Here is a 13,291-nt window from a genome sequence, read left to right as displayed (position 1 = left end):
AAAGTCCAGGTTGGATAACAACAGTTATAAAAAGGACAGATTGCTACTCTCAATAAAGATTACACATAAAATTGCAGATAGGCAAACTAAAAGGCTTTAGACACAGAGCTTTTGGTCAAAGCAAAGGTCGACAATATAAAGTCAGTTCCCAGTAAAAATATTTACGTTACTGATAAATCAGATATATGTACAGTATTTAACAGTCATTTTGTGAGCATAGCTAGTGAATTAAATAAAAATTTAGTTTCTACAGGAAATCATATAACTTTCTTTGCAAATGCCTTTCTGAGATTGATGTCTGTGATACAGACAAGAGGGAGATTGAGTCAATAATTAAATCACTGAAGACTGAGGACTCTCATGGTTATGATGGTGTGTCTAGCAGAATATTAAAGTACTGTGCTGCACATGTTAGCCCTGTATTTAGCCATATTTGTAATTTTTCCTTCAGGAATGGTCAGTTTCCTGAGTGATTACTCAGTAGTAAAGTGCTTTATAAAAACGGAGAAAGGTATAATGTAGATAATTTTAGACCTATTTCTATGCCATCAGTGTTTGCAAAAGTTATTGAAAAGGCTATGTATCTAAGGATAATTGAAAATTTAATATCACACAATTTGCTATCAAATGCACAGTTCGGCTTTGGAAGTCGTTTAACAACTGAAAATGCTATATTTTCTTTTCTCTGTCAGGTACTGTATGGGCTAAACAAAAGCTTTTGAACACTTGGAATATTTTTTGATTTAACTAAGGCTTTTGATTGTGTTGATCACAAAATATTGTTCCAGAAGTTGGACCATTACAGATACGGGGAGTAGCTCACAATTGGTTCACCTCTTACTTTAGCAATGGGTAGCAATGGGTAGCAAAAGGTCATTATTCACAATATTGATAACGGCCATGATGTGGGGTCTTTGAACAACATCCCGAACGTGGGCTTTCCACGACAGCTTACTGTCTATCTGAACACCTAGAAATTTGAACTGTTCAGTTTCACTAATCATATGCCCATTCTGTGAAATTAAAACGTCAGGTTTTGTTGAATTGTGTGTTAGAAACTGTAAAAACTGAGTCTTACTGTGATTTAGTGTTACTTTATTTTCTACAAGCCATTAACTTAGGTCATGTACTGCACTATTTGAAACCGAGCACCCAATGCTGCACGCAACATCCTTTACTACCAAGCTAGTGTCATCAGTAAACAGAAATATTTTAGAGTTACCCGTAATACTAGAGGGCATATCGTTTGTATAAATAAGGAACAGGAGTGTTATAAATCTCTTCTATTACCAAAATTATCGTACAAACAAACCTCACCTCATTTTTAATCCTTACCTCATTTTCTATATCACGGACATGAATTAATGATTTCTCTTCTGTTTTGAGCATCTCATCTAATAGATAGTACAATGTAAGGTTTTTTGGCTCTGGTGCACCGGGGTCATACTGTAAATAAAAATAACACTTTATTTTGTGCACACAAATGTTGAAAGACATTGTAAAGGATCATGTTTACCTCAACAAAACATATGTTTTGACCTTGCAGTATTGTCACATTACAGAACAGGATTAATATGGGACACAATAATAAATAAAAAAACTGCTGATGTAAGTTAATAAGAGCAAAACGCTAAGTGTATTGTACATGATAAGAGTTAGAAAGGGGACAGCGACAAATAAACAGCTCAGAAAATGAAAGATGTAGAAAACTGAAATGGAGTGAAGTAAGGACCAATTACTGTTAAGAAATTCTGAGACCAAGAAATAAAGGCCAGGTGAATGATGAGAACTGAGGACATACAAGGGGGGGAGGGGGGGGGGGGGGGGGACAAAAAAGTAACGGGAATTGGGCTGTAATGGGGAGGGAGAGTGAAGTCCAACCATGAAGGATGCCCCTCAACGTTGAGAAGCAATGAAAATGTCAATAACATCAATGCCCTCATTCATGAAGTCCATCACCGAACTCTGTGAGGTGTCTGGAGTTCAATTCAGAGGATTTTATCTGAATATTTGCACACGAGATGGGTTGCAGCCAAATTTGTTCCTCACCTTCTCATAGACGAGCAAAGGGAGCAGTGACTTGAGGCATGTTTTGAGCTTCAAAATCAGCTCAAAGAGGACCCTGAATTTTTTTCCAAGGTGATTACTGGTGATGAATCATGGCGCTATGGATGCAACCCCAAAACAAAGCAACAATCAAGCCAGTGGAAGACAAGTGGCTCTCCTCATCTCAAAAAAGCTTGCCAAGTGAAGTCAAACATCAAGACAGTGCTCATTTGTTTCTTCGAATGCAGAGGTGTTATGGCCAAAGATTTTGTTTCCCCTTGGCAAACGGTCAACCAGGAGTTATACTTAAGAGGTTCTAAAAGATTGAGGGAGAGTATACGGAAGAAAAGGGCAGATCTTTGATGCAAAGTGGACTGGTTCTTCCATCATGACAATGCACCAGCCCACACCACCCTCTCTGTAAAGCAGTTTTTGACCAAAAACCAAAAACGGCATGACATCAATTACCCCCCCCCCCCCCCCCCGCCCCCTACTCACCAGATCTAGTCCCCTGTGATTCCTATTTGTTCCCAAGACTCAAAACGGACATTAAAGGAAAGAGTTTTGCCACTGCGCAGGAGATAAAACAAAAATTGCTGGAAGGCATAAAAAACATTCCAATAAGTGAATTGAAAACTGTTTTGAACAATGGAAGGATCATTTGAAGAAGTGTGTTGTGGTCAATGGATAATACTTGGAAGGTGATCAAAATTTGGTTTAAAAATATTAGGAAATAAAGACATTACAATGAATTTCCTCTGTCTATGCCCATTCACACTAACTGATAGCTTGGTGGTAGTCAATCCGATGTAAAAGGCCAAACAGTGTCTAATATCAGCCAGTTATACCGATTCTTTACAGCAATACACCACCATTCTCACCTTAGCCTTCACTGGATGTAATCACCTCACTGGCCTAATTCAAGAGCAGATTTCCCAGGCCACCCACCCAAACCTGATACTGCTGATCCCTCCAAAAAACCAGCTTAGGAGTACATCACTTATCACCCAGTATTATACTGGTTTTTAGTGTATTAATGACTTTCTATAATCATGCCCTGAAATGAGGTCCATTCTGTCTCAATTTTCCCCAACACACCTAGAATAGCTTTTTGTCACCCTCCCAATGTTCACAGTATCCTTGTCAGACCCTATGCTCCTTCTGCACCCATCTCCCTATACTATGGCTCCTACTCCTGTGACCATCCCTGCTGCATGACCTGTCTTAAGCACCCTCCTACTACCACCTATACCAACTCTGTAACAGGCAAAACACATACTATCAAAGGGAGAGTCACCTGTAAAATGACACATTATATACCAGCTGTTACGTAAACACTGTTCAGCCTTTTACATAACCATGACTAGTTATTAGTTGGTGATTAGTTATTAGTGACCAAGTTATTAGTTAGGATGAATTGGCACAGGCAGAGAGTGTATACTTGCAATACACAATATCCTTTTTCAGAGCATGCACTACAACATGACACTCATGACCTGGTGCCTGTTACACTACACATGCAATCTGGATTTTTCCTCCAGACACCAGTTTCCTAGAACTCCACAGGTATGAACTGGTACTACAACATGTCCTTGGTTTTCGTCACCTAGCTGGCCTTAATTTATGTTAAGTTCTTTGGTCTCAGCGTTTCCTCACAGTAAGTATTGCTATTTCACTCCATTTTAGTTTTCTCCATCTTTCATTTTCTGACCTGTCTATTTGCCTCCTGCCTCTATACATACAATACACTCAGCTTTTCACTCTTATTAGCTCATGCACAGTGTTTTAGCAGTAATCTCTATGTGGTATATTACCCTTTCTTCCACCTTTAAGCTCGCAGGCTTTCAAATCTCGCCTGCTGCAGTCTCCAACAATCAATCTTTCCTTCTCATCACGTCCAGTAAGCCTCCCCTAACCCGCGATTCTGGGAGACTTTTCTGAACTCTACCCCTTTTCATAAACCTCGCCAGTCATTTTCCTTCATCCCTCTTCCTTCCTCTTCAACCATTCTGCCACAAGGAGCCACTGGCTCTGAAACTTTGCACACACAATACCTTTTATATGTGTGTTTTCCTGTCACTGCTTAGTGAGTAGATTTTTTATCTATCCAATTACATTATATTTTCAAAAATTGTTTATTTTCATTGAGAGAATTTTATACAGTTAGACATTTAATAATTAATGTTTGAAAGATGATGGTAATAGCCTATGAAGAATTTTCTCCCTGTCATTTAATTATTGTTTCGATCATTTCGGATTATAGCAGTTGTATGATATTTTGGAGGTGCATTTGGTTTTTTAATTGTAGTTGATCATTCAGTATGCAGTCAGGTTTATTGTGGCTGTGTTTGTATATTTCTAATTCCTTTAACAAATTCATCTACATGCCTTTTTCGGTAAAATGTAATATCTCTTTAAGTTTACTTCGATGTTTATGTCTGTGTTTCCATGTTGGGGCAAGTGAGCAGTGAAAGTTGACTTATTTAAGTTGTTGAGCCTAAGAACATCCATGTATTAATGGAATCTTTGTTAAAACTCCTCCTTGTTTGGCCAATGTAAAATTTGAGGCACATAAAACAATTTAATTTATAAATGCCAGGCTTGTGGCGTACTTCAGTTTTTAAATTTACGCTGAGAACAATTTTGTGTTTCATTTTATTGATTATGGCAAAACTAATTTTGAAATTTTTGGCACAGAATATGTTTGCAATCCAATATGACACTTTACCAATGAATGGTACGCAGACATATTTCACAGAGTTTTAAGGATCTATTTGTGCTGAAGTGCTGTTTGTTTGGGTCCATAAGGGAGGCTCTGCGGCCAAAGTCACTAACACACACTCGTGCAGTGGGGCTCAACCTGTGGGTAAGCCTGGTGGTGGTAAAAATTTTCTCTGTCTGTATTTAGCTGGCATGGGGAGGAGAGGTGGTGGCATAAACTTCCTGATCATCAGACTTTGTGCCAGTGCCCTGTTATAAATATGAACCTCTCCACAGTGTCTCACAAAGTAAAGACAAGTGACACGGTTGATAGAAATTCATCTGTTGCATGGTGACACTGAGCTTGGCATCCCCCTTGGTGCTATTTGCTAAGAATAGGATATGTGCCGGCACCTGGCTTCACCCTCTCCCTTCTATCATCATCATCATCATCATCATCATCATCGTCATCATCTTGTAATGCAAATATTACACTCCACACACACACACACACACACACACACACACACACACACACACACACACACATGTAGTATTACAAATACTGTAATGGACCTTATTGCAAATGAATAAAAAATATGGGAGGCTCAACTCTGAATGAATGGTGAGACAGTTGAGGCAGTTTATGGACATACTAGCTGTTCATGGAATACTCAACAACTGGAAAACATGGCAGTTTCACAAACAGCAGCACCAAAAGGATACTCGCGTGTTCATTCATCAGCACGAAATCGTTGCTATCAAAATAAATTTTTACTATAATGAACACAGTTACTGAATTACTTGGGAAAGTGACAACCTTGTGGACAGTGATGTTTTACATGCTATATGGGACAAGTTGAATTATGTATGTTACGTGATGACGTTGAAGCAAAGCAAGCGCTGTATCATGTATAAGATACAGAGGCGAGCGAGTGCACGGGACTTACCCTAGTTCACTGCTAGTAGCGTCACGTCATCGTAACGCGCCTGCATATAGTATTGCACCACATTTAACATAAAAGTAAAAATTAAGATTTGTGTGTAAAACTTTGTTAAAGTATAGTTCTATGTAATAATGTTTCAGGTAACAAATCTTAATGTTATAAAATTAGTAGTTTACGTAAAATTCACGTTTTGAAAGAAAAATAGGAGGCGCTAAATAATGACGCTAGGAAGCCAAAATTTGGTGAGAAGGTGCAGTAAGAAGTCATTAATGAGTGGTGCTGGTTTCCAAAACCATAAAACTAAAATTGACTCCAGAATCCGCGTTTTTCGGAAAAATCAGAGGCGCGAAATAATAGAGCTACAATATTGAAAATTGGTAGGATGCTTCAGTTCACCCTAATAATAATAATGGAAATACCACAATCAGTTACCTCTTCTAGTTTTTTAGTAATTTAGTAAAAACTACTTTTGTGAGTAAAATGTACATAAGCATTATAGATTAAGTACTTTAAATTTTAATGATAAAACAAATTCTTTAAGACCAATGATCAGATAGGACAATTAACAAAGCTACACCAAGTTTTAGTCTTGTAGCATAATTAACAGCTGATACAAGTCTTGATAAAGCTATGGTTCAGAGGTAACAATCTACCGTTAGTTCCATTGTAAAAATTCTAGAGAGTAAAGTTTTAATTTTAGCGGGCTGAGATTTTCTACGTGCTTCTGTACTGCTCTGATGTATGTATACAAAAATTGAGAAGTTTGTAAAGCTATTATTAAATGTGATATTTAAGATTATGTGCCTGAGATAGCGATCATTTGGAGGCTGCAGGCACCTGCATAGGAACGGAAAGAACAGATGCTCTCTTGGCGGTACGCGCCGGAGCTATATAAAAAGAGCGGCAGAGGCAGTAGGAAGCTCACTCCGCATTAGACCAACGCCTAGTCCACGCGAGCTTAACGTCCGATCGCGCCTCGCCTCGGGTGACGTCATAGCGGGCTGTGACATGCGCGTACTTAGCAATGTAAACGGACATTGAAAATCGCGAGGACTGTACACCGTCCTGGATCGTTTAGACTTCGGTAACAAACTGTTATTGTGCCGTCCGTGTGAAGTATAATTCCGCGTGGCAAGTGGTGACTAACTCCACTTTTAAGGCGAGCATTAATCTTTTTTTTTTAACATTATTGCGAACTATTAATAGAGCACCATTAGTTAGAGTAATGAACTATTCGGGAGGAACTTGCTGTAGAAGTCGCCTCTGAACTATTAAACGATTGGCTGAATTAACAATATTTAATGTCTTTAGCATTTTCAGAAGTTTCGAGTAATTTGTGTGAGCCTTTAAGATAATAAAATCTTGTTTGGAACTTTAAATTTTATTGAAGCAGCCCTAATCCCGTGAAGAACTATGGATATTTTTCGTTTAGCTGGGCTGTACAGGAATGTGGCCGTGCAGACTGGGAACTAAGGTCAGTAAGTTTCCCTTCGCTTTCTGACTGGCCACCAAATTAGTTGCCAGGCTCGCGTGATTTAAGGTGGCAATGTTCAACTTTCATTCAACATTAAACAACGACTTCTTCGCCGTCCCACATATGTTGCATCGGCAATAGTCTGTTACGTGAAATGAACATTCATACAACTCATTCGACGACTTCTTCGCCGCCCCACATATGGTGCATCGGCCGGGAAAACTGAATTAAAAGCAAATAAAAGTGCTCGATGTGTGAAAGCGATTGGTATAAATTAACGAACTCGGTAGGCAATAACAGGACACTGAATTGAACTAGTGTGGGAACAGTGTTACCAGTAAAGGCGGGTGTAGTGTATAAACAATAAGTGTCTACCGCTGTACGTTGGTTAGTGACGATGGTGAGGAAGGCGACGATGCTGGATCGCGGCTGCCGACGGCGCTGACTAAAGGAAGACGGTGCGTCATCGCGGAGCTGCGCTGATCTGCGAGACAGCTGCCGGCTGCGCCGAGCGGTCAACGGTGCCTTGCTGCCCCCCCCTGGAGCTATTGCAGTAGGCGATTCCTGTGGCGGTACTCGACGCTACAGCTGCTGCTGCTGCCTTCAATACGTCGCGACGCGTCGCATCACGATTGCTGGTACACCGCGACGACATCATTCGTCGAAATCAAGCATTTAAGTTAAGTCAAAGACTTTTAAAATATTTATTAACTGCTGCTAACAAACTAAAAGATATGGAAAGTAGTGTACATTTCAGAAGGGAACCGGTCTCTGACCAAGAATCCTCAGGATCAGGAATTGAGTTTAATGAGGATGGTTCCATTAATCCCTCAAATATTGAACTAGAACGTAATTTGTCACCAGTAAATTATGACTTTAATTTAAATGAGAGTGCAGGGATGCAATCAATAAGTGAAATAGAAGTCAAAAGGGAGCCAGTAGAGTTGCTAACTTTGTCAGGTAGTGAAACTGAGCTCAATATATCTCCAGCTCAGTCAAGTCAAGAGATACAAGGTATCAAGGTAGAAGCTCCGGATTGGATGCAAATACTGTTTGCCAAACTCGAATCAAACCAAAATAAAATTGAGGCTAAAATTGAAAATAGTAATAAAGAGTTGGAGAATAAAATTGAGGTTAGTAATAAAGGGTTGGAAAATAAAATTGAGGCTAAAATTGAGGATAGTAATAAAGAACTAAAAGAAGAACTGCAATCAAAATGGAATAGTTTGAATTATAAGATAGATGCTATTCATCATGACATTCAAGTAAAAGTAGGGCAACAGTTAACTAAAATGCATAGTACTTTCAAATGTGAAATAGATCAAATTCAAAAAAATTATCAAGAGGCAGATGAACTTTTGGAAGTGAGGTTGTCCGAAAGATTGAGCAACGAGTCCAAACTTTGCTCTGACAAAGTTAAAGAGGTACAAATTAAAGTAGATACTTGTCAGAAAAACATTGAGAAAGTAAAAGAAACCTGTACCGAAATTCGTGGTGCAGTGGAACACGATGTTCTGCCAGGATAGAAGCAGTAGAGTCACAAGTAGAGGAATTAAATACTAACATTGCTAACCTAGAAAATAGAGTAACCTCTGTTAATTCTAGTCATTCTACTGTACAGCATGTGACTTCAGTTGACGCCGCTTTTATAGGGTGTCGACAGTTTTTGCGCTTTGATCCTGATAAGTACATTCACCCTCTTGAATTTTGGAATGACTTTGAGGATGTTCTCCCCAACACTTGGTCAGAAAGAGAAAAAATTTCATTTATAAGAAGTCATTTGTCAGGTGATGCTTTGCGATGGTCAGCGGATGTAATGATCAAATGTAAAACTTTATCTGAATTTAAGTCTGCATTTCTCAACGAATACTGGTCACATAACAAACAAAATGATGTGTTAAGGGAATTCTGGAGTGGTAAGAAGTTTTTCCCAGGGCGTGAATCAGTAAAGGATTTCGCTAGGAAGTGGGTTTCAAGACTGTCACATTTGACAGAAAAGATGAAGCCAGATATGATCATTATGGGTTTAGAAGGTAAGCTGCCGTGGTACTGGCAGAAGAGGATCATTTCCGCCCCTAGAGATAATATAGACAAATTTATTGAATATCTGGAAAGAGTGGAAAGAGTAGCTGCTGCTGAGGAGCAGGTGCAGCAGAATAACAAATCTTCTAACAATCACGTACAAAATAATGGAAACGTGAACGTTAGAAATATGGAAGTTAGGCACACCAAAACAAACTATCGAAACCAAAGCCGTGGCAGAGGAAGAGGGGGTAGATACTCACCACGCTTTCGTAACAACTACTATGACGAAAGTGGAGAAGTAAATACTATGCCATTAAGACAAGAAGGGAGTCATGATGCTACTATATCTAGTGGTGTCACAGATGAACACAACAGGCCGCGTGTGGGAAACTAAATCCCGTCTATGAGGAAACTGGCGCTCACCAGGCGGTAACAGTAACACAGCCAGTAACGGAAACACAGACAATCAGCCAACATACACAGACAGACAACAATGATGACGAAATAAATACAGATAATACCAGTGATGTGTTAAGCCACTCTCACAAAATAGTGGATAGTATTTTGGATACACTAGAAAAATGGGTCAAGGAAGAACAGGAACTCAAGGTAGATAATGGGGAAGAAATAGATAATGGGTTTGAGTCTGATGGGAATAATGATGAAGTAAAAGCTTACATCTTCGATGAAAATGGCAATCTAAAAGCTGAAGTAGAAGTAGCAGAAGTAGAATCAGTACTGCAAAACTTTAGAGAGGAGGAAATGATGAATGAAGGGGGTAGAAATAGTAACGAGGTGAAAGAATCTAGTAGCTGTGTAAACGTGCCACAAATGGTTGAAGGTGACGACATTCTTATGAACAGCAATATTGCGCAGGGACGCAGTTGCTCAGAGGTAGAGGATAGTTTGGCTGATGTGCAGCAAACAAAAGTAGAAAAAGTCGTCAGATGCTTCGATTTAAAGTTAGTGGACAGATTAGAGAAAGCAGCTAAGATTATAGAGCATGATGAGCCCCAGGATGTAAATGTAAATGTAATTGCAACTGATCAGAATTACTTTAGCTGGAAGAACATAGAACGAGATTTATTAGACGAGGTGTGTGAGCAACCTGTTCAATGTAAAATAACTCACCCTGTTATCAAAGTAAACATATCAGGAGTCACTGTGCGTTGTCTGCTTGACAGTGGCAGTGAAGCAAGTGCTTTATCACAAACATTTTTTGACACCATACCCAATAAAGAGAAGTTAACAGTTATGAAAGTAAGTGGCTTAAAGATTATAGGTGCTACTGGAAAAGTCTCTAGACCAGTTCAACACGAAGCTTTGATACCCATTGGTATAAATGACATAGTAATAGATCATCCTTGTTTGATTGTGCTAGGCTTAAGTGTTGATATGTTGATTGGTACTGATTTCTTATCAAAGTACCAGGGAAAGATCAATTTTGATCAGAACAACTTAATTTTAACTTTACCTGACTCTAAAGTGATAAGAGAGTCTTTTATAGGAAGTCATATAGGCGGTAGTAATGAAACTTGGGAACTGCCTATTAGAGTAATAAAGAATAAAGGATACTTGCAGGAAAATTTAGTTTTCAGTGAGAATGAGGAAAGTGCTAAGGTTGAAGAGAGACACATCCTAAAGGAAATAGAGGAAAAGGTACAATCAACAAAGCAAATTGCTGACGAACAAAGATACAGAGGTGAGCTAGTGCTGGTCAAAACAAAAGAAAAATCAAAGAAAATTTCTGCAGAAACTAAAAAGTTTATGCATGTATATCATGGACCATTTAGAATAGTAAGTAAACCTCATGCAAATGCCTATCGTTTGGAATATCCAAAGAGTAAGAGAGAACTAGGTCTAAGAAATATTGTGGATCTAAAGGAATTTAAAATTAACAGTAATTAATTACTGTAGGGAGTCTGCCACTCTCTGGCGGATACACGGTTTGGCGTACCGTGCAGTCCCAGCTGGGTGAAACTTTATTTCCTTTTCAAGTTTCATTCCCTTCTTCTGGTCTATCATAACAGGTAAGAATCACATATGTCTTCATGTTGTATATATGCTATTAGGTTTTAAGTATTCTTAGTAAGGATCTACCTAGTGAATGGCAAAACAAAAGTCTGAGTACCAATAAGAGGCAAACATGGCTAAAATAAATAAATTAAAATATTTCATGTAATTGTAAAGGGTTAGAAACTACAACTAAGAGAGACACTTTGCAGTATACGAAGTACGGTATGAATATGAATAATCCATGAGATTATGCAGAAGGTAGAATATTGCTAGAAATAAGGTTGTCTGAAGGAAAACAGCGTAAGAAGGTAATGCTCAGAGGCAAGCAATGGCGTTTTAGAATTAAATAAATGGAGATGTGTGGAAGTGGTGTGAGGATCGCACCAAATATATAGAAACAGGACGTCAATAGGCTGACAAAAGGAAAAGGGAGAAAGAAGTGGAGAAATGAAGTATTTTGAATCTGGAAGAAAAGGGAGAAAATGAATAAGGTGAAGAAGTGAAGTAAGTAAATTGAAGTAAATGATGTAGGATTAAAGAATAATTCCCTCACGTCTCGTGAAATGGTGAAAAACGCTAAATCTTGCTTGAGGCAAATAAATAGTTAAACAGACAACAGAAACACACAAATATTGGAAAATGCAGAAATTTGGAATCGGTATACTGAAAATAACTAATTTCTTTAGTAATTCATACAATAAAGCAAAGTGCTGGTCAGCAAATGACTTCTTTGATGAACTAATCCATACGATAATTAAGCCAGAGTACATTAAAACTAAAAGGTTACTCAATTTTCTAAGTTGAAGCAAGATCTTAATATATTAATTTGCTAAAAGAATTTTCACTATTTAGGAACCTAAAAGATTATTTATGAAAGAAGAAAGTAGGAGCTATTGTATCAGATACGACTTAGTGCTAAATGTCTTTCTGACAACTTCACAATTAGTAAAATAGTGCCAGAATATAAACTATAAAATGTACTTTGTCCTACCTTAGATATAAATTGAAAACAGAAACTTAGACTGTATTGTCTGTTTCTCAGGGACATGCAGGATGCATGAATGACTGACAACAAGCGGTAGGGAGATTGGAAGTAGAGACGCAAACCACAGTGAATACAATTTCCTCCCACAATTTTGTCAATCAGTGAAATTAAATGAGTGTTACAATAGGACACCCACCACAGTGCCGAGTATTATAGTAAAAGAAAAATGTGAGTGCGTTGCAGTGATAAAAGTCGTGTGTATTTTCTTTTTCAGGAAGAGACTGATTTAAAAAAAAAAAAAAAAAAAAAAAATAACTATTTTGTAACCATTGAAAAATTTATATTTCCATGTAAATGTATGTAAATAATTTGTGATTGTCTTCTGTACTAGGTTTTCTATGTGTATATGAGTATGGTTATTTTGTATATGTAGTAATAAGGAATTTCCTAAGAAGAAGCAACTTAAGTTGAAAGAGGTATACTAAAGTAATCCATCGCTTGTTTGTTCTTTTAGAAATTTAATTTTGTTCAAAAATAGATTTTCACGAAAATTAAAAAGGGGGTGATGAAGCAAAGCAAGCGCTGTATCATGTATAAGATACAGAGGCGAGCGAGTGCACGGGACTTACCCTAGTTCACTGCTAGTAGCGTCACGTCATCGTAACGCGCCTGCATATAGTATTGCACCACATTTAACATAAAAGTAAAAATTAAGATTTGTGTGTAAAACTTTGTTAAAGTATAGTTCTATGTAATAATGTTTCAGGTAACAAATCTTAATGTTATAAAATTAGTAGTTTACGTAAAATTCACGTTTTGAAAGAAAAATAGGAGGCGCTAAATAATGACGCTAGGAAGCCAAAATTTGGTGAGAAGGTGCAGTAAGAAGTCATTAATGAGTGGTGCTGGTTTCCAAAACCATAAAACTAAAATTGACTCCAGAATCCGCGTTTTTCGGAAAAATCAGAGGCGCGAAATAATAGAGCTACAATATTGAAAATTGGTAGGATGCTTCAGTTCACCCTAATAATAATAATGGAAATACCACAATCAGTTACCTCTTCTAGTTTTTTAGTAATTTAGTAAAAACTACTTTTG

At 37.9% G+C, this 13,291-nt stretch overlaps 1 protein-coding gene across 1 annotated transcript in view; it reads right to left on the bottom strand.

The window, feature by feature from the left end:
• LOC126267908 (dynein regulatory complex subunit 7-like) overlaps positions 1-13,291 on the bottom strand; it is a 283,625-nt gene that overhangs the window by 38,098 nt on the left and 232,236 nt on the right. Inside the window, exon 9 of the mRNA XM_049973218.1 lies at positions 1,336-1,446. Within this exon, the coding sequence (XP_049829175.1) occupies positions 1,336-1,446 (111 nt within the window). The remainder of the gene's footprint in view (positions 1-1,335; positions 1,447-13,291) is intronic.

This window comes from Schistocerca gregaria, chromosome 4, assembly GCF_023897955.1.
Source record: "Schistocerca gregaria isolate iqSchGreg1 chromosome 4, iqSchGreg1.2, whole genome shotgun sequence".
NCBI classification, from domain to species: Eukaryota; Metazoa; Arthropoda; class Insecta; order Orthoptera; family Acrididae; genus Schistocerca; species Schistocerca gregaria.
Note: the sequence above shows the minus strand (reverse complement) of the source record. Positions and strands in the feature narration are given on the sequence as shown.